General features: G+C 32.0%; 1 protein-coding gene and 1 non-coding gene across 4 annotated transcripts; both read right to left on the bottom strand.

Annotated features, from left to right (window-relative positions):
• Positions 1-16,483: 16,483 nt before the first annotated feature.
• TRNAV-AAC (transfer RNA valine (anticodon AAC)) lies at positions 16,484-16,557 on the bottom strand. The gene has a single exon. It is a non-coding gene; the product is annotated as a tRNA-Val (tRNA).
• A 481-nt stretch (positions 16,558-17,038) lies between these two features.
• LOC145128583 (Calcineurin-like metallo-phosphoesterase superfamily protein) lies at positions 17,039-20,075 on the bottom strand. 3 transcript variants are annotated; one of them, XM_079063393.1, is made up of 10 exons: positions 19,807-20,075; positions 19,688-19,737; positions 19,204-19,287; positions 19,061-19,095; positions 18,737-18,848; positions 18,546-18,607; positions 18,347-18,452; positions 18,004-18,095; positions 17,596-17,644; positions 17,039-17,316 (listed from the first exon to the last, which is right to left on the bottom strand). In XM_079063393.1, exons 1-10 carry the CDS (start codon positions 19,883-19,885, stop codon positions 17,239-17,241), a joined length of 747 nt encoding a protein of 248 aa, XP_078919519.1. In that variant the 5' UTR covers positions 19,886-20,075; the 3' UTR covers positions 17,039-17,238. The 3 variants fall into 3 exon arrangements, with proteins under 3 accessions (XP_078919519.1, XP_078919518.1, XP_078919520.1); XM_079063392.1 differs by having other exon boundaries at positions 19,688-20,070; XM_079063394.1 differs by lacking the exon at positions 17,596-17,644 and having other exon boundaries at positions 19,688-20,068.
• Between the last annotated feature and the right edge of the window lie 3,097 nt (positions 20,076-23,172).

Below are 23,172 nucleotides of genomic sequence, written 5' to 3'. Positions count from 1 at the left end.
CACAATCTTGCCGGAAAATCGCCCCGCCAAGCTACGGAGGATCTCAAACTTCGCCGATTTATTCACACAACAAGAATTTCATCATCACCGCCTCTAGATGGGTAGTGTTGCAGATGCTCTAATTATTATTATTATTATTATTACTAAAAACGACAACGTAACGCCAGTTATCAAAGTGAATGCAGTCGGAAATGCAGAGCATAGGAGAGTCTGCCATGGATGAAGTTGAAGAAGGAAAATCGAAAGCAAGCAGATTGATAATGGTTAATGTCGTTGATTGATATATATATATATATATATATATATATATATATATATATATATATATATATATATATAGAGAGAGAGAGAGAGAGAGAGATATGTATATATCAAATAGAGGGTTATTGATTTTTGGGGGCAAATCAGTAATCATCGGCAACGGAGGGCGGCAACCACCCCTGTGAAACCTCCCCTCGGCTGCCTCATTTCTTTGTTGTGTGAGATTCGATTGTTTGCCCAAACCCTAGTTTCTGACTGATGGTCTGCTTTGTAGAGGTTTTTTTTTTCGTCTATTTTAATTGAAATACCTGTTTTCGCCTTCTAAACAGGGGCATTTGCTCATGAAGGTAAGGGCGGGTTGGTCATTTGGTAATATTCGTGGTAAACGGTGAAATGAAAATAATTGGACATCAAAAATTAAAGTATATAAATTACAAATATAATAGAGTAAATTACAAATGGTCCTTTAACTTTACAGTTTTTCTTTGAAATGGTCATTACGAAACTTTTTTCCCTTAGATGGTCCCTAAGAAGTAAACGTTGCACACAAAAGGCCCCTGTGACTAACTTTGTTAACAAATTTTATTAAGTTTTGTTAACTAACAAAAATACCCTTTGTTTTATGCACACAAATGGTTTTCTCTCTCTCTCTCTCTCTCTCTCTCTCTCTCTCTCTCTCTCTATCTATCTATCTATCTATCTATCTATCTATCTATCTATCTCTGTGGTATGTGTGTGTGTGTGCATCATCGAAGCCACAATACTTTATCGGAAAATAGCTCGTTCTCCGTACTTCCATTTTCTTCATCAGTTATAACAGTAACCAAAGCCTCGCCGGAGCAAAACAACTTACCGTCACCATTTTCATGTTGACCCATTGAAGACCGCCATATGAATGGGTAAAGATGATACTTATTCTCGAATTGCACATATGGGTAAAAAGAAAATGGTGAATCCAGAAGCTTCGATGTATGTCGTCAGATCTGGAAGTGAAGTCGATATTCGATTTAGGATTTTTATCGACTCCACAGCTCTTGATTCTAAAAAAGAAGGAGGTGGAGAGGAAGGGTAAAGGTTTTTAATGGAGATTGAAATGAAGACCGAAATATGACTACTGTTCTTGAATCACCAAATGAAACATTGTTCATTTCTTCTCTTCAGAATTTCATCATAAGCTTGGTGGGCATAAACTTGACATCTTCATCGATCCAAACCACTAATAAATTGATGATATTTGTTGCTAAATCAGAATCAACATCTTGTTTCAGAAAATCACCATCAACTTTATTCACCATGGAAAACAACAAGAACATTTGAACCAAGAACGTGAAGAAGATGAAGACAGCCAACGTAGAAACCCATTGCAATTAATCTATCTTCTTAAAACCAATAAACCTCCCAAATCTTGATCAAGGACTTTGCAAATACGAAGAATCATTTGGTGAAAATTTAAGTTAAGTGTCTCTTTTAAGCGAAAGAACCGGATTAAGAGAATCCATTTATAAAACCCCAAATCGGAAATCCTACAAAACCCAGTAAGAACACAAAGAAAGAAGAATGATCGAGTTTTATTTTGATACAAGTTTGATGTTTGTTTTGGTTTTAATCTCTTCAGTTTTGGTTTAGATTTTAATTTCATCAATTTTGGTTTTGGTCTGTGTGTATCGTGAATCAGATGCAAACAGGAGGGAGGGAGAGAGAGAGAGAGAGAGAGTCATAAGGACCATCTGTGTGCATAAAACAAAGAGTATTTTTTTTTCATTGACAAAATTGCAAAAATGGTCCTTGTGGTATGCATTTTTTTGGGGTTTTAGTCCAAACCACGAATTTTTTGGATTGGTGGTCCTTTTGAGCTAGTTTTGTTGCGTTTTTGGTCCTTCATAAAACTAAAAAGACTAAAATGCCCTTCTGATACATTTTTTTTAATGGTTTTTGCTATTTAATTTAAAGTTTTATTTATAAAAATTATGGGGCCCACCTCTCTCTCTCTCTCTCTCTCTCATTTCTTGATCGCCAGCCAAATCAACAATGGTTCTTCCTCCTTCAACCACTGCCCAACCACCCATTGCAGCTGCTTTGCTCCACTAGATTCGTGACAGCCGGTGACGGAGATTCGACCAACAAAGGAGTGTCGGTCTTGACGGACCCCTCCCCTTTCTTCACGATCTGGCTCACATAACCACCCCAATCAACCCCATGCCCCCGCTATCACCATGGATCGAAGGCAATAGCCCCGTCAGAAGCTTGCATTCGAGAGAAGATACGCCGGAAAACCTGTTGTCCCCTCTCCCTCTCGGCATTTCATATTCAAAAACCATTGTCTTCATCCACCACCTGCTGTGTTGCCTCAGATTTGCTTTACCCTTTCCCTCACTTTGTGTTTTCTTCTAATCGGACAAGGAAGTAACCGCCAAGAAACCTCTCCATCTCCTTCAGTCGATCTTCGCAGTCCCTTCCCTTTGATTCGTCGAGCACCACCACATAACCACCATTCTTTCCCCCTTTTGTGTTTGCTACCAATCGATCCAGAAGAGGAAGAAGACGTCGTCGACAACCATCTACCGACGCCCCTAGATGCGATTTACTCGATCATCGCCGGAATCTGGTGGCTGCCTCTTTCCCCTCCTCACGATTGATTTAACACCACCGAGCCACCACCCTTTTTCCTCCTTCGACTGCGTTTTCTTCCCGATCGATTGAAGAAGACGCCCAATCCCTCTTTTCGTACATTTGGTGGTGTTGGCAAAACGAGTCCCTACATTTGGTTATGCAGCCATCGATAAACAATGTGTATGTTTGTTCATCAGATATTGATTGAGGAAGATGAAGAAGTAGGTAGGGGTTGACTTTCTTTTGAGAGGAGAGAGAAAGAGAGAGAGAGAGAGAGAGAGAGAGAGAGAGGTGGGCCCGATTTTATATTTAATAATAATAATAATTTTAAAAAGTGAAAGAAAAATGAAAACTAAATTCATTAAGGGTATAATAGTCTTTTTAGTTTGGGTAGGGACCAAAACTGAATGTAAACTAGCTCAAAATGACCACCAATCCAAAAAAATCGTGGTTTAGACTAAAACCCCAAAAAAATGCATACCACATGGATCATTTTTGCAATTTTGTCTTTTTCATTTAACAAAACTTAACAGGACCTGTTAACAAAATTAGTCACAAGGGCCTTTTGTGTGCAAAGTTTGTTCCTTAGAGACTATCTCAGGGAAAAAAGTTTCGTACAGACAATTTCAAGGAAAATTAAAAAGCTAAAGTACCATTCGTGTAATTTCCTCAATATAATACAATTATATTCATTAGATAAATTAGAACATCTTTTGTGAGTTTTTTCCAAGAGAATTTTCATGCTAAAAAGTTAATGAAAATTAAGAAAACTATTGGAGTTTCAAAGCTATTTTTTATACATCTTGTTAGAGCATTGCAATACAACTTTTTTGAAAAAGCTTTTTAGCTTTTGAATTGATCATTTAAAAAATTATGATCCCATAAAAAAATTAAGCAAAATCTTTTTATCCAATAAGTTATTCCAAGAGATACAAAAAATTTATACAAATATACATGCGATAAAAGCTTTATTATTATTATTTTAATGAAAAATCTAAATGACAAATACAATAAATCTTTATAAAAACTTATTCATTAGATATACTCTTACTTAACAAGGTATTGTCTAAAAACTTTTTCAAACATTTTGATAGATCTTACATATTTTCAATCACAAACAATTTATACAGGGGAAATTCTATAAGTACACCCTCCAATTGCTTTGTGTATCCCTCAATGTTAGTGTAATAATGTTTGTGTACCCATCCATAATGTGACGATTTATATGAGTAACTGAGATACATATACTGAAATAAAAATAAATTGGAATAAGATCCGCTATCATAAAAAAATATATTGAATGGTCAACTTTCATATTTTGCATGTTTAACCCTTTCTATTTTAATATATTTTATTTTATAATTATTATATAATATTTTCAATGTTTTTATTTTACATTTATAGCTATACCATAATAACTTTTTGTATTTTAGGTATATAAACAAAAACTATATTTTATATTTTTGTATTAAAATAAGATTTGTATTTAAAAAATGACCGATTAAATGAAAGGTTTTATAAAACATTTTAGATAGATGTGCAAGAGTTAATTAAAATTAAAAAAAAAACCATTAGAATAAACTTAACCATTGAAGATGTTAGTTATTTTCAAGTCAAACTAAATAAAATGATAAAGTGACAATAAATTTAAGTTATAACATGGGACAAAACTTGTACCGAACCAAGAATCCTGACAACCGAAATGGATGGTAACTCGAACCGATCACCAAACCTGTTTAATGTTACATGTAACGGTACTTGATACTGGTAACGGCGATACTGATCCTGAATTTCATGATTTTAGAGTACTGAATACTATTTCATATTAACATAAACGATTACAATGTAGGCTTGGTACGGGTTTAGGTCAAAAATTTCGATAGTCTTCTTCACGACGTCTCATGTATACAATTTACCATAAAATTTTATTTGTTAATAAAAATATAAATTTATTTTCAGTCCTTTTCGTAAAAATTATAACAAAAAATTATAATATCTTTTATGTCGATCTATTTGTAACCCAAAATCACTAAAAGTATCTTTAATTTCAATTCTTTCAAATTTATTTAGACACACGAATCACCGTACCCTAAGTATATTAAATGTATATATGAAAAGTTGTTTTTCTAACAACATTAAACTAAATAAACTTAAGTATGTAAAAATAATATGAATTAAATTAGAGTAAATTACACGAATCGTCCCTCGTGCAGGTGTCAAAAGACACGTTCAGTCCCTATTTTTAAAAATTAACTCGGACCGTCCCTCGCTAATTTAAAACTTACACGCTTTCATCCCGTTGGGCATAAAAAGACTATTTTGCCCTTATTTATTTATTTCTTATTTTCTTTTGTTTTATATTTATCATTTTTAGATTTACAAAAAGAAAAAAAGAAAATCGATAATCCCCACCCCCTCCCCCTTCCCCTTCCCCAAATTCTTTCAACCTTCGATTCCTTTTTTTTCACCCACTCTACACAGAAATGCCACCTGCCTCCATGATACCATGATATCGGGGAAACTCCAAATCAGTGAACCAAAATCGGACCCCAAACTACCATCCCCTATCTTCGTTCTCCCCTCTGCCTTAAGAACATCGATGGCCCATCGCCACCTTCCCTGCCCTGTTGTCGCCTTCCCTGATGCTAATGTGGCCTAGGTTTTTCCGATTTACCAGTCATCGTGTGTGTGTGAAATCGAGGATGTTTGTATGGAGCTTCCAGGGCTACCATTACCCTATTCTTCCTCATTTGATGTGAAATACACCCAGAAAAAAGCACCTTTTAAGTTTTTTTCTCTGTGACTCGAAACTACTACAAACATACTTGCAACCTCCAAGAAAATCATGGTTCACGGTAGGGTTCAAGGATTACAAAACCCAGTTCTGATTTTGCTAAAATCCTGGTTCTGATTTTGTTAAACTCTCAAACAGGAAAGCACTAGGGTTTCAAGTTTTTCAATTTAGCATCTAGGTATTCTTTAGTCTGTAGCTTATAATTTGGTGTTATGATTTCCTTTCCTGATATGAGATTTTGCACGTAGCTTAAGTTTTGAATTTGATTTTTGGATTTTGATTTCAGATTCATTTTGGTTTTTGATGGTATAATCTAATTTGGTGTGGTGTGGTTGTCGGAGGTGAAAGGCAGCACCCGGTGGTTGTCGGGGTTGAGAAGAAGACAATGAAGAGAAAAAATGAGGTGGTGGTCAGTAATGGTGGTAAAAAGGGTTTTTTGGTGGTGGTTTTGCATATCTCCGGTGGTGGTGGGGTGATGTGTTCTTCAACAAGAGAGAGAGAGAGAGAGAGAGAGAGAGAGAAAGAGAGATTTAATTTAAATGATTAAAATATTTTTTAATAATCAATAATAATCAGATTTGTCAAAAATAAATAAAAAAATAAATTTAAAAGGGCATTATAGTCATTCTATGTCTCACAAGGGATGAAGCGTGCAAATTCAAAGTAATGAGAGACAAAGCGTGTAACTTTTTACGATGTAAGGGACGGTCCGAGTTAATTTTTAAAAGTAAGGACTAAACATGCATTTTGACACCTGCATGAGGGACGATTCGTGTAATTTACTCATTAAATTACATATCACCGGTATATGTTCTTTTAACCATAATATTTGAATTAACTAATAAGAGCTTAGAAATCCTTATTAATGAATATTACAACGGTTGACATGGAAAACACATACGATACTGAAAATATAACTAAAATTTAAATTTGGTTTTTTTGATATTTAATTTATAAATTACTACATTTATCACATTAACGTTATAACAAACATAAATAATATTACTGAGTACAAACAATACTTTTGCTAAAATATTAACTAAAACAAATTATACTACCAATTACAAGAATACAATAATAGAAACCGACAAATAAGGTTAATTCCATCAATCATTTTTTTAAGAAATAGTAAAAGATTAGCAAAATGACTTTTATAGCGATGATATTTGCAAGCTGTCATCTACAAATGACCTGTAAAAATCTAGGTGGCCTATGATTTTTTAGCAGGTTTTTGCAGATGGTCACCTAGGAAATCCAAGTATTAGGCTATTACCAACTACGTAAATCTGTCAAAAGTATGTTTTGTTATGATAAAAGCAAGTATTGTTTTGTTATAATAAAAGTAAGCATTGTTATGTCAAATGGACCGCAAAAATCATGAGTCCATACTATGTACTGAATAGTTATTTTATAAGATATCATTTTGCTAAAAAAATTCTCCACATATCTTTATCTATTTTTGTTATCAAAATTTTCTACATTTCTTTGTCTGATATTTTTAGAAAAACTAATCACCTAATCATGTCTGAATTTGTCAAAAAAAAAAACAAAAAACAAAAAAAAAAACACGACCTCAAATATTTCAGATGAGTATCTTATTGTTGTTTGTATCGGTGGTTCATAATAGTCATAAAATGAGGAATGTATATACGCTAAGACTGTCTGTTAAAAACTTTGTATACAAATTTCATCATATATAAATTTCACATATTTATTAAATTTGGTCAAACATAACACATGTTGTGTTTGAAAACATACCTAATATTAACTTGTTTTCTAACACCTTACTCAAGGTTGTAATTAGATGTAGTGGGCCATATAGGAATGAAACTAGCAACACATACACAAACTTGTCTAATGCCCATTGCCTCATACCATTTGGATTCCCTTATGATTTTATATGATTTTTGCAAGATGACATCTACAATCTATCAATCTTTTGCATCAATATGGGGACAGGCATGCTGGTTGGAATTAGGCCGCAGAGTCTATGAGTCTATAGAAGGAGTAAAGTAAGCTCTTGTATCTAACTCGTGATACATACCTAATGTCCTAATCCCAATGCACACTCTTATGATTTTATATGGTTTTTCAAGCATGGGGGTAATTTGCAGGAAAATTACTATTTTTAACCTACTACGTTTTTTTCTCTTGCAGTCTTCATTAAGGGTTTAGATGAGAGACTCTAGCCATTACGTCCTACATATAATAAGCTTTGAAAAAGGACATTAAGTTGTGAATTAATAACTTGCATAAGAGGTTTAAGGAATAGGCTAAAACAAGGGTGATAATTAGACACACTTGACATAAAATCATAGCTTGAACTAGAGTTTGGATTAACCTATTCAAATAATTAGAAAGCTAAGATATTTCAGGGGTTGTCAATAAGGAAAAATACAACCATCAATATGGTGTTGGTGCTAGGTGAAATCTGGCAAGCTAGAGTTGTCGATGATGTGGTGGAAAAAGCAACTTACTTGTATGCTCTAATCACAGCCCCAACCTCTCCTTCTTGATCTTCTCTTTATCTATTTCTTGTTGTCTTCTTCCTCCTGGTTCTTCTTCTTATCTTTTATCGTACATACACACGAAAATGGTGGGGGGGGGGGGGTGTTTAGGCTTGAAAGAACCGTAGGTAGGGTATAAGGTCGTCTCCTTCCTTTCCCTTGGGCTCCCAAAACGTGGGCAACAAAAAAGGCCATGAGTCGTCTTCTTCTAGGCTCTGGACGACACAATATTCTCGTTTAAATAAGGAAAGCATTCTTTCCAATTTTAGTTCCACTTTTTACACTTATAGTCCCCAAGGTTTTTACTTTAGTAATTTATTTGGTCCATAAAACCAAAATGTTGACATATAAGTTTCTAAAACATCCTACTTATCTCTCATAAAATACATTGCCCCATTCATGTCTTATTATTATTTTATTATTATTTTCATTATCTCCTTATTAAAATTCAAGAAACTGTTTAAATCGGATAATTAAATGACTAAATTAAAATTTGGATGTTACATGGCTTTAGCTATTGTAGGAGGGTTGGTGGGCCTTATCTTAAGGCCGACGGTAGGACATGGAAGGAATTTAATGTGGCCATTTTTTGACTTGCTTGGAAGTTAAACGATGATTCGAGGTCGTCAATCTTTGATAAAATTAAATGTTGACTTTACCAAAAATGTTTTTCCATTTGCTAGTTACGGGCCATATATCTTTCACTTATCAAAAGTCAGCCTACTTGGACTCTACTATAGAGCCAAGTCGGCTTCGTCAACAACATGAGAGCTTAACACAACACTTAATGGGGGTGGTGATGATATGTTCTAAATATTTGGTAAATTAGGCAAAATTAAGATTTACTGCAAGGGGCATTTTCTAATGATTTATGTATTTGGTTCAACCTTGATGTATGCAACCATTTATTTGGATAATGAAAGATCTATATGCTCAAGAGTCATATTATAATGATATTACTAATTAACATATGATTTCTAAAGGGACATACTAAAAACAATTTGATACAATTAATTATTTATCATTTCTAAAGGGACATACTAAAAACAATTTGATACAATTAATTATTTATCAGCAATTGATTTTAATAAATATTCATAAACTCTTATAATTAATTTGAAATTATTTATTTCATAGAAATATTAACTACCAATGACTAGTAACATAATAAATTATAATTTATAAGGTATTATTTATTAAGCCATATACATCTTTTTGGACTAAAAAAACTATTTTGTCTTTTAGCTAAACGTTAGAGTTTATATCTTATAAAGAATTGTAATATAATAAAGAATTGTAATATATATATATATATATATATATATATATATATATATATATATATATATATATATATATATATATATATATCTTATCTTACTATCTTATAAAGGAAATCATATTATTTATAAAAATAGATCGAATATAATAATAATAATATTTTTTTAAGACGTCGAAAACATTAAGCTAATAGTACAAACAATCACCAATAAAATAATATTAAATTTTAAACTTAACCTCATTTAAACTAAATTGTACAAAAAATAATACAACATGTACAAGCATGTAATGCAATAATAAAATATCTTATTTCATTTTCACCCGTCTCTTTTATCTTTCATATTATCCCTGCTTATCTTGATCTTGACCTGGTCCTTCGCCTTTATCTTCGAAAATGAACCCAAAATTTGAAAACTCTGATTCTCCCTCATCCCTCCGTCTTCATCTCTGATAAATTCAAGATATACATTTTCTTCTTAATCTTCTCTATTCACTATTCATAGGCTTTCTTGCTCTAGGGTTTTCACGAGGTCTGTTTTCTATGCAGGTAATCGAAACCACCAATATATTGATGAACATACGTAACAAGGAGTAAAAAGATTATGTGGTTCTGTTCCCTTCCTTGCTCCACTGTGAATTACCTCATCCCCTTTCATCTGTTTCAGTTCTTTCTCTTCAATCCAACTCCTCTTCACTCTCTCTAAACGACTCAACCTAATTAGCCGCAATCCCACCAACAACACCAAACTATTGCACCAGCCACCACCACCATTATGGTCTCTCCCCAAAGAAAACCCCTAAACAGTCGTTTCCACCAGCATGGACCAACAGGAATAGAAACAAAAACAATCAACATCACTACTCATTGCCACAGGTGGGACCTACGTCGGTCGTAGTTCTCTCTCTCTCCCTCCCTCCATCTCTCTCTCTCTCTCTCTCTTCAGCAAAGAAGAATATATTTTATTTTGTTGTTGGTCGATTTAATGTGTTTATATTTATTTCTTTGGAGATCTGATCATGGATTAATATTCTTAGTCTTTGCAGGTCATTCTTATCAGACTAATTATCACTCTTTAAAGGAAGGATTTCCTGTCTTTGGGGTCATCATTAGAGGTAACAATAACTTGTAATATTGTGTGTAAGTGTGTATCTATATGTATTTTTTGTGTATATGTATGTGTATGTGTTTGCAAATGTGTATATTTGTATGTAGGTATGCATATGTGTCTACTCGTGTGTGTATCTGTGTATAAATCAGATTTGTGTTTCCTTTTTCTTGTCCTCTCTCCGATCTCCATTGTACATAAAAATCCTATTTTGATTTTATTTTAATATGATGTATATGGCTTTTTCAAGGTTTACTTGTGCATTTTTCTTATTCGACATCATTCTTATCTTCCAAATGTGCTTGTTTCTTGACATCATTCCTATTTCTCCTATAGTTGTTTGAAGATAAAGGTGGTTGGCACCCCTATAGAGCAAGTCCAATGTCTGGATTGAGGACCAAATCTTGCTTCTTACTAATGAAATTTTCCTTAAAACTTAGTTGGTTTGTATGGGTGTCCAAACTCCAAAATCAGTTATCTGAAGCTTTAGACTTCATGGCAGTGGCACCTGGTGGTTTTGTTGTGGGATTTCAGTAGACCTTTTTGGCAAAACTCAATTTAGTGTAATAGTTTTTTGTTGTTCATGGTTACAAGGAAGAGGCATGGGAAGTGGTTGAGTATATGAGTCATGAAGACATGCATTTGCAGGAAGTTAGTGAAAGCCTTGGTGGAAAAGAAGTAAATGCCCTTCTTATTCTCTTAATTAACATCATACCCTAAAAACTTTATGCAATTTATAGCATGATATGATATTAGAGGCTAATATTGGAAAAATATTGGTTTCTTAATTTGTAATTAACTTGGGATTGGTTTTTGTTGGCAGTCACCGTTGGGTTTTCTCTTTATTTACTCATAATTTATTTGATTTTAGTTGTCACGGGAGGTGCATGATCTTTAATGTGATTTGCTCATAACTTTTATTTTCTTATTTTATTATTTGATTGGAACATGTAAAAGATCTGGTGGCGATGAAGCAATATAAAAGAGTCCCAATACAAAGGTATGATGCTTGCTCCTCTCACTTTTCTGTTATTTGACTGAGATTACATAAATTCACTTCTTTTTGTTGTACTTGTACTGTTGTACATCTAAAAATCTGTAGATGGTCTTACTGATGTGTTATATAAAAGCTTAGATTTTGATTCTTAAAGAGATGGCAAATTCATAACTGAGATATTTGCCAGTTTCCCAGGTTCATATTTTCCTTTTGTTTCCCAAGTTTGGATTTTTATTTTCAAATCCTTTTGGCAAGTTGCTAATTCTTTATTCTTTGATCATATAACCTTTTTTTCGTTTTACTCAAGAACTCCAACAACCCAAAAAGATTATCAACGAGGCTTCTGGTGATAGCAATTGTGCTTTTTCAACTGTTCTTTAAACCAGGGGCGGAACACAAACATTAGAACTGGAGGGGCCGAAATCAAAACTTCATAAAATAATAATAGTATAAAGTAGTTCATTTTGGTTAAAAGCTATGATACAAAAAAATCTAAAAGAAATAACATAAAATGTTCTAACATCGTTAGTTAAAAACAACCCAAATACCCACTTTGCCATTTGAAAATGTGATCATTTAGCTATGAAATATGGAATGTTACATAACCCACATAATCCCCAAATTACTATTTGAGAGTGCTATTTTCCCCTCCAGGTGTTGTAAAATCAATATGTTGGAATAATATACGGTAAACCATATTAAATGATTAGTCTAAATTCCAAATCATTTTCAAATAAAATTTTATAGATTAACTGAACATTAAATAAGATCAAATTAAGTAGACTTGCAACCTTTTAATATTTTAAGAAATTAATAGTTTTTAGTTTCCATACAACTATTGTAGATGAGTAGGTGGGCGTGATCTTTTATATCCTTCAAACCCAATTTTTTTTAACGGCATCATTCAAACTCATTTGATAAATACTCTACTAAAAGAAAGAGAAAGAGAAAATCTAGAGATCCTGACCGGCGATGGAAGTTGCTATCTTGCTGGTAAGAGTTGAAGATTGCACTTCAACGAACTTTAGAGTGGAGAGATGGAACACAGATGGAGAGGAGAGGGGCAATGAACACTTTCTGGGGTGAATAATTTCTGTTTCTGGTGAGAAATCCGTCGTATTGAGCATTCCGGCGGCCGACATTTTTTATCCGGTACTTTCGACTTTTGCAGAGGTGACGAATTTCTAGATTGGGGTTTTGTATTTTTTTTCAAAGAGCGGGTTACAAAACTTGGAGTATAGAATACTCTTCTGGTTTCTTATATATGTTTAGTTTCCTTATCAATTGATATCCTAATTTTTAGGATCGTTTGGAATTATCGTTGTGTATTTCCGGATTGTGATCTTATTTGATTGATTTTTCTGATTTTTCGGATTTGATTATCTATTTGAATATAATTTTGATTATATATAAAAAACTTGAGGGGCCAAGAAAATTACTAAAAAGATAAAATATATATGATATTGCTATACATGTATTAAGAAGGAAAAAATCAGGGGGGCCATGGCCTCCCCTGGCCCCTTAAAGCATCCGCCTCTGCTTTAAACTAAACTAGGGGATTTCATCCTCATGATTACATATGAAGATAAGAAGCTCAAAATCTTGAATATGCTATATGATGTTTAATTAGTGAGATTTTGTGTTTTTTTTTCCATTTACATGTATTTTACTAAAAATTGATGATGGTCATAATTTTGAATAGGGCATTGTCATGCTTGTTGCTGGGGAAGTTTCCAAATTTGCTATCTTATTAGGGGATGCTTACAATATCCTTCACCACTTGAGTATTGTAAGTGTACAAATTACATTTACTCCACTCTCACTTCATGTGGATCCACACATATATCCAATGGATTCTATAAATGGTATATATAGAAATTTTTACCTCTTTCAAATTTTAATTTATATATTTTCAACGAGAATATATGATGATCGAACAAGTAAGCCAATTAGAATTAATGTTCAATTTTGGTGCTTTTTATGCTATGGGAATTTCATTAGTTCCACGTATTTATTCACATAACAGTGTGTCATAAGGACTTTTGATATTGCTTTAAATGCTTTACATTTTATAATTATAAAATTAATAATGGTTTTTGTTTCTTAAATATAGTGGAGAACTTGAAAACATGTCTTCCCTTTTAATTATATGGACTATTTTGCCCTTGGTGTGGCATTAGTGTTTTTCTTCAATTCTGGTGTTGACATTGCTTTTAACTCAAGACTCAGAGTCACTCTACATATTTGCTAAGTGAAAAAAGTTCATCCCTTGGTGAGAGAAGACCGTTTGAACCAATATTTGACGGTATTTCCCCTGGTGTTGCTTTGGTGACATTAATCATTTTTTGGTGGTTTTATGGTGCTGCCCCTGTTTACAAATCAAGACTTCACAACAGGAACTTTACATACTTATTATGCGAAGATATCATGGTTTATTGATTTTCTTGGTGATGTTTGTATTCAAGACTTTAGTTATCTTCTTATTTCATGGTTGCTGATCAGTAAGCAAGCAATTTGTGCATTGGTTTGTTGATATTGATAGTTTTTTCTCCCATTTATGTTTATCTGAACCAACTCTTTGTAGTGTTCACTTTTTTGTGCTTTCAATGTGTTTTGTGTGTGTGTGTGTGTGTCTGTGTTATGCTTCGTGGGTAGTCAAATTCATGATCCAAACTTTAGTCGTGAGGTTATCTGAACAAATATTCCTGTCCTACAAGGATAAGAAAACAATCACATAATCACTAATACCACATATACACAACTGAAGTTGGCATTTACTTTTTTAATGTCATATATCCATAAAGACTTAATAAGATAAAATACAAAAAGGATCTTAAAATTCCTTGACATGAGGAACATATTTTGAAAAGTCATTGTGAAATTGAAAATCTGATAAAATTTAGGTTATTTTGTGAAATCATGTCAAATGTGTCTAGATTTTTTCTATTAAATCAATGAGATCAACTTTTGTTCATTTAAATGACATTTTCCGGTGTTCATATGAAATTGGAAATATAAAAAAATTTAGGCTATATTGCGAAACCATATGTCAAATATGTCCATATTTTTTCTATTAAATCAATGAGATCAACTTTTATCCATTTAAATAAAATGACAATTGCATAAAACAAGCAAAATGCCATACCAAATAGTTTGCCCAACATACTAACCCTAACCATTAATGTTTAACATCTTACATTCAAATACATTCTCCACATCACGTAATGATGTTTAAAAGTCAAACTTAATTGCATTAACCTCTAAAAGAGAAAGTGTGTACCTTACCTTAATAAATATTAAGCAAATAGAACATGAGGGTGACAATAGAAGCAACAGTAATAAATGTCAACAAAAAAAAAAAAGTTTTACAACATCTAACAACTTCTAATCTATTTTCCAATTTGAATTACAAACCAATGTTTTAAAAATCGGTTTTTTAGTTGAACCGGTATGGTGACCGGTTTTAACCGGTTCGACCGTCGGGTCAACTGTTTCTATAATTTTCATCTTTTTTTTTTCTATTTTCCTACACATACATACATATATAAAGACGTTTATATGACAAACATGTCTCCCCAAAGCTCATTGACATCAAAGGCCCCATTTTAAGTCACCTGACATTTCAAAAACATACTTAATTAATAAGCAGAAATATATATATTTTTAAAAGATATGATATTTTGGTCAAGTACCAGTTGCCTACAAAATCTTCACTTCCCAAGCTCCTATCAACTTGTCTAGCTACAACCATATCATATTCACAAATACAACCAAAGTTGGATTCTATTGTCTTAAACATATACTTTCCTTGAAACATAACATTTTTGTAAACCACTTATCAACGAAACTATTGGTTGCCGCTGCTTTGCGCGGGCACATAACTAGTATATATATATATATATATATATATATATATATATATATATATATATATATATATATATATATATATATATATATATAACTTAACTTATCATTATGTATTAAAACAATAGATATCATGTTTGATACTAGATGATGATCTTTTGAATATAATAAATGAAAGTAAACATGACTTAAAAGGTGAGAGACATGTTGACTTTAGAGTCATGGAGTGCTTAAGAGGTTTATGACTTTTGGTAATGTATTAGCTTTATAAAGGCTTTCAAGCCTTTCATTTTGGACATGCAAAACTATAACATGCAAAAGCTTTCTTATTTTCTCTCTTGCAAAATTGTTTCAAGAATACTTGCTCTCTTTAAGTTATATTTTGATATTGAGTTCAAACTTAAGAGTTTTGATTAACATCTTCATCAAATTGGCTATTGGCAGTGTTTTCATCTAAGATGAATTTATACTTTACATTTTATATCAACATTCAAGTCTACTCTCGATGACCCAAAAAACTACAACGGTTGTTATCTTCTTTTCTTTTCGATCTTTACAAGAAGATCCTTGGTTTGTATAAATTAGTTTATGTTATTTGAAAAATTTAAAGTCTTTCATTGTTAAATTTTATGATTTGAAACTAATTTTTGAATAAAAATTCAACTGATACATATACATATGTATTCTTTCTTAAATTAAAATTTGGATCTTTTGTTTTTTTTCATTTATCTTTAATGGATTTGTTCTTTCTTTCGTTTCTTTCATTGATCTTTAATGAATATATTCTTTATTATTATTCTATTCTTCATTTTTGTCTACATTTTTATTTAATATAATTCTGTAAACCTTATCTTTTTGGGCCTTTTACAAAAACATATATTTTTGCTTAAAATCCTAGGAATGTTGTGATAATCGAAAAAATCTCCGGATGGCATTCTTGATTAATTTTTTAATGATCATTTAGCATATAATTAATATTAACATGATAAGTAATTGGTATAATCAACTCGTTTTTTAATACAGGCTTTTTCTTTTGGAACTGCAGCAAAAGAGAGAATCATGGCTTCGCCCGGGTTCGAACCGGAGACCTTCAGTGTGTTAGACTGACGTGATAACCAACTACACCACGAAACCATTTGTTATCTGCTTGTTATTTTTTTGATTTTAAACGTGTGCTTATCATAAATATGAAAAAAATATATTTGTTGAATCGAGACCGATTCAAAGTATATGAATAAATGGAGTTTGATGCTTGTTGCATATGCTTTATTACATTTAGTTTTCGTACGTTTATTTTTGTGGGATGTGATTTGTTGTCGTTTTATTTTTAAATGATATAATTTGGGTTTTACTTTCCATTTCTTTTTTGAAAGGCTGATAAGTTTTATTTTCTACTATAGAAAATGTTATCTAAAAATAGATAGCATTCTATCTACAACATACAAATATAGACGTAGCATATATAACCATTTTACAAATATATGTTACAATTGATTAGTTTGAGATGATAAAGTTTAAATTAAATAACAATCAAAAATATTTAAGCATTATATACCAATAACATATGCTAAAAAATATTCGTAATTGAACTTTTAATCTTTTATACATATACATATGCTAAAAGTAGAAACTACACTTCCACATTGCTAAAACATACAAGATACAATGTCTCATCTTCACATTTCAACTAAAGAGTTCATAATTACAAAAATATAAAATAAAAAACAAATGCAATAATCTTGAAAATACCACAAGAAATCAAGAATCTACACTAATAATGGCAACATTTCACAACTATATCATATGATTTACCATTTACATAACTTCCCTTCCTCTTTGTCTAAATGTAGATTCATGAACAATAGCCCCTTTGAAACTAACACCATATGTTACCTGTCAAAAAGAGTGAAGATGAATCACTATAACTGTAAAAATGTATGAATGAAAAAGCTAAATTCTTTAAATGTTGAATCAAGAAGCTATAGTTCTTCACCTTCCAAAAAAAACCTTCACATTTCAAAAGAAAAGGCTAACAATTGGTTCAAAGTTTGAACTTTGAAGGAAAAGTTAAAAAAAGCTTCAATGTTGAATATTTACTTTCAAATAAAAAAAAAATATCTACCCAATTATAGCAATGTCAACAAAAAATTTAAGAGAAAGATCAAAACTCACAATTTCAAGGGGGCTCACTCTGTGAAGAAGGAACATATTTTTCATTACACTGAAGAAAACAGAAGAGGACATCATGATGTTGTGATGAAAGTTGTTGTTTTTTAGTATAAATGGAAGAAATTGCAACGTACTTTCATTTATTTGTTTATTATATTATAGCAATGAAAAATATCTACTTTCATTTCTTCCTATCGTAACATTGTACTTTGAAAAATCTACCCAATTATTATAACAATGTCTTTTAATAAAAAATATTGTAAGTGAGATGTTGTTATGGAAATATTTTAAAGTAAGATGCTATAAGTAACAAAATAATGAAAGTACATTGCTATTTCTTACATACAACCCTTCTTTTATAAATAAATATTAAAAAGTTAAAAAGTTAAAAAGTACATCATATTTACTTACTTGAAAGGAAGTGATTCTTGGCTTATGGTGGTTAAATAAGGTCCTTCAATACGAGCTTCATTTCCACATGAGTGTCCACTTAAATAAGCATCCTGAAAATATATGCAACATGATGTTTTGATTTTTTTTTTTTTCATTAAACATTTATTTTTACAAAAAAATTTTTTATTGAAGATACCCACTTTCTATTTAATATCATTACAGAAAAAAAGTCAAAGTTCTTGATTCGGGGATACAAGATTTCTTTAACCTTTTTTTGTTTTTTTCTTGAAGGGTATTTTTGATATTTGACAAAAGTTCAAACTTTTTTTATAAACATTTGGGATGTGAGAGAGTAGAATACCACTCCATGATTCATCAACATTTGTAGCATAACATTGTTTCCTTTTGCTTGTGTTTGATTCCAACTTTGATTGCAGAATAGTGGATGAAATCCAGTAGCAATGTGCCTTGAGTCACAAGGAATTAACAGAATTTAATTAATTGTTCATTGAAATTATATAAATAAATAAAAGAAAGAGACAATTGGTTTTGATTAATACCAGTTACTATTGCTTGATTCGAGTTTTCTTGACAACTGTTTTAACTGAACTTCTGAAGGATCCTATATTGCATATTTGTATTCAAATATACAGAATGATATAAACTTAATGAAATGAACAACAAATTATAAATGTTTATATATTTTTTAATGAGAGAAAGAATGCAAATGAAATGATATAAAGATATGAACCTGTATCATTCCATTATTTAGAGCTATAATATCGAGTGTTCTTCCACTTGAAACATTCACCTGTTTGAAAAAATAATCTGGCTTCATATCCTGTAGAGCTACAGTAGTGTACCTACATTTAGAGTTTAATTGCAGCTAGAAAATCTTTTAATTGTTTTCTACTAAAATATCAAAAAAGATGAATGATAATATAACTACTGTATTAAAGAAGAAACTCAAAAGGGTGTTTCTCTTTTGCATTTTGCAAAGAGAGATTCTATGACTCAGATCCAAAAAAAAAATGTGAAAATGCTAATAAGTGTTTAAGAGATATATTTGATATACCATGGAGCCTTCAATGGATTGAAATATTGTGTTGCCTGTGAAAAAAATGAAATTATAAGACGATTTCGCTACTTAAAATCAAAGAGAGAAGAGTTTTACTTTAGCAGTTGATTCTCAAAAGAAATTTTGAAGTTAGATCTTACATTTTGTAAGAGTGGATCATCTTCACCAAGCTCACTGATGTTAATCACAAATCCCACCTTATAAGTATTCATCACCTTCTCTATCTTCATAACAAAAGAATTCAAAATTGAACAGGTTAAAATTGGAACTATAAGCAATTAAATTGAAATGCTAAACTGCTCGATAATGTAAAAACACCATTGTAACTTCAATAGCTTTGACGCTGAAACTGGTGCTTCGTTAAGAGCATTGATAAGCTGATTTAGAAGGATTAGAAATTGACTTGACTAACAGCATTAATAAACTGAAAGGGGCAAAATCCACAGATCCCACAAAAAAACCGAAGCTAAAAACACATCAGGAACTGACAACTCGAGTTCTAATTAGCGTAAACAAGTTTTATTGATGTAATGTAAACCAATAAGTACAAAAGTGTAGAAACGTATTGAGGAAGAACTCTGAAAGTCATTATAGCCATTTCAACTATAAATGAAGAAAAATTACCTGTTTAAGAAGACGGGTTTGTTCTTTGGGAGCTCTAAATCCACCACGAACTGAAATGAAGTAAATCTCACTGAATTGACGATGAATTCGAAGGCGATAAGTGGGCGTTTGAGGCTCACCGAAGTTGATGGCATAGTAGAGAGCAAAACAGAGGGCGAGCTGTATGATTACAGTACAAACCCATGATTTTTTCTCCATTTTTGCTTCAGAAACATAAGAGATCTTCAAGTCACGATATCGTGATCTGAGTTATTGATAATATAGATGCCACCTGAGGACGTAAACTTAGAACGTGATGGATGTGACTTGTGAGAGGATACATACGGATTTTAGATAAATACAGGGATACGATTGAAACAAGTGAACCTAAAAGGCTAAAATAATGGCTCCATGATGTAAATTCTGCCTCATTGTGAAGTGGCTCTTCAATAAGAACATTAATGTGTAATAAAGTACAGGATACGACAATTCATTTTAGTAACTTATTTTCCTCCTCATGGATATAAAAAAGGTAACTTACTAGAAAAATCAATAATTTCTATTATAGTAATTGAAAATTTTATATTTTTTGATGTATCCTACTTATATTTATCTAATTTTATTAGCATTTTACTCATATAAAAATTTAATCCTTACACTTGCTTTCTTGAGTTGGCACAAATGTAGCAACTCACTAAATGCAAAGTCAACTATTAGGTGTTTGAGATTGCTTATTTAGGTGTTTGGGATCTGAGAAAAACTTGTTGATTTACTGACTTTTCAAAAAGTTAATGTCTAAAAAAAGACTTTGCTAAATGGATAAATGCTTACGAAATAGATTTTCAAAACACTCAAAAAGTTGATTTTAAAAATTAATAAATTCATGACTCTTAAAAAATGCTTATAGCTTTTCATCTGAAATAACGTTTAAATTATTATAATCTAATTCAAATATTTTTTAAAAATAGTTGTCAACTTATAGTTTCTTAACACTACAAGTTAATCCAAACATTTTAAAAAAAAATTATTACCACATAAGCTAATAAACATTATTTTTTATCATAAAAAAAGTTTATTGAATGACGTAAGCAATGACGTATAAAACCATTATTATTGAAGACATTATTGGAGACACGCGTCCTTTCGTTGTGGAATGATGTATTTTATAATTTGTATATTATCTTATTTGTTGGTATTTGTCGTTATCGGTAGAACACATGTCATGTATCGCTAGGTTACATATCATGTGTCATTAGGTGTCTAGAATATGACATAAAGTTTGTAAGATGTGAGATAAAGTGTGTAACCCTTCATAGTCTAGGGGCTATATTGTAAATATGTATGTCGTATTGCAATCATACGATTGCAATTCAATTATGTAACCGTCTCTCTTGAGTCTATAAATAGGGCATTTGTCCGTATGGAATAAACAAGAGTTTTTTGAGTGTCTAAGACTTGAGTTGAATCTCAAAGTTCTTTCTCTGTTGAAATAGTTTGTCTATTTCTGAATAGCAGAGCCCTCTGTTGAAATAGTTCGTCTATTTCTAAATAACAGAGCCCTATCCAAACTATTCATAAAATCCAACCAATCCATCATCAATTAAGAACATCATCAAGCGATCATCCCGACGCATCACCCCCCCCCCCCCACAAACCATCTTGTATATTTTTAAATGTTTATTAGCTTATCTGTGTTAAACAATGGATTTTAGAAAAAAAAAATGTTTGAATTAGATTATCACACATCAATAAGTAATAAGTCAATAAGTTGTTTTTCTAATTTGTTAAATTTTGTTTATACATATCAAATGACCGAAAATAACATCTTACATATTATTGATTTCTTTTTTTTAGTATAGTTTTATCTTTTGTCATATTATAATAATATTTTTTAAGATTATTAATATCATTAACATTAATTTTTTTTTTTTGCAAATCTATGAATATTTTTATAAGATTTAAAAATATAAAATAAAATGTTCAACCTCAAATACCAATGAAATTTTCTAATTTATTGTTACAAAATGATATCAATATCATCAAATAAAATATTTTTAAGAAAATATCAAATATCAATAATACATCAAAAACAACCCAAACCCAAGACGAAGACGATGAAGAGGCCATTCCCAAAACCCAACCCCAAGCTCAAGCATCTCGACCAAAGCACAAGTTCAAATGCAAGGAAGAGGTTGTATTAGCAATCGCCTTCATCGACACCTCGAAGGATCCCATAACTGGTTATGTGCAAAAGTCAAAATGTTATTAGGACCGCGTTACAAATACATTTTACAATATAATGAACAATAGATAATATCGCACAAAACACCAAATCAACACAAAATGGATGGACTTGCAACGAAAGGTGTATAAGGGCCCGTTTGATAGTTGATGTGTAACATCCCGATGTTGAGGTATTTTCAATTGTAACCCTATGAATGAATAATTATTGCATTTTAGTCCTTGAGTATAAGAAAGAGTGCAAAATGGCCCACAATGGCATTTTGGTGATTTTGGACAATGAGGTAGTACGTTGGGCATACGTTGTGTACGTTGAGCGTACTAGGGCGGACCCTATTATGTTAGGCGTACACCGCGTACGCAGGGCGTACGTGGAGAAACTCCAAACCATAATTTTTAGGGTTTGGTCCATATATAAGCATCATTATAGCCTCGTTTATCATTCCCTCATTAGCCCCCGTCTGAGAAAACGCCCCTCTAGAAAACACTAAGTGAGAAGAGTGCATTTTGAGCTCATTTGTGTGCTTTGGTGTTGTTCTTAAAGAAGAAGAAGTTGGTGCAAGGACCTTGGAGCTTGGGAGAAGCTTCAATATGGGATTCTTCACTTATTAGCTACCTCCAAAAGGTAAAAAAGCTCCTTGCTTGATCACCCTACCTTGTAGATCTAGCCATTTCTTCATTTATGGCACTTTTGGTCCCAAATATGGTGATTCTTGAGCATAGAATGCTTTTGACCAAATAAGTCGTCCCTTCAGACCTTATGAGGGGTCTTAAGTCATAAAAATGTAGTCTTGGTGCTTAGTTTTCCTCTATGCATGCTCTGGAATGTCTTAAGGCATTAAGAAGTTGGGATTTTGTGTATTAAGCACTTAATGGACATGAAAAGTCAAAAAGTTGGAAACTTTATGAATCTTAGTGGTAATTTAGCCTTGGATCTGAAAGTTGGACGTGAGAGCTTAACGCATTAAGCTCTTATTGAGAAAATGGAAAGTCTGACTACGAGCCCGACTTCGGTCAAAGCTCGAGTATGCCCTGCATACGAGCCCTGAGTTGACTCGGATAGGTTGACTCGGCTAGGTTGACTCAGTTGACTTGTTGATTTTGACCAGTTTTGACCAAGGGTATTTTGGGGCAATATTATTAATTTAGAATGGGAAATGGTTTGACATTTGGGATTTACGTTGAGCCATTTGTTGGAGCTGGGAGTTATTCAGACTACATTCAGACTGTGAGGTGAGTTTTCCCTATTGGACTTACGGGTCGAA

Source organism: Lactuca virosa, chromosome 8 (assembly GCF_052849685.1).
Source record: "Lactuca virosa cultivar CGN04683 chromosome 8, Lactuca_virosa_CGN04683_v6, whole genome shotgun sequence".
NCBI classification, from domain to species: domain Eukaryota; kingdom Viridiplantae; phylum Streptophyta; class Magnoliopsida; order Asterales; family Asteraceae; genus Lactuca; species Lactuca virosa.
The sequence above is the reverse complement of the archived record's forward strand: the minus strand, read 5'-3'. Positions and strand labels throughout refer to the sequence as shown.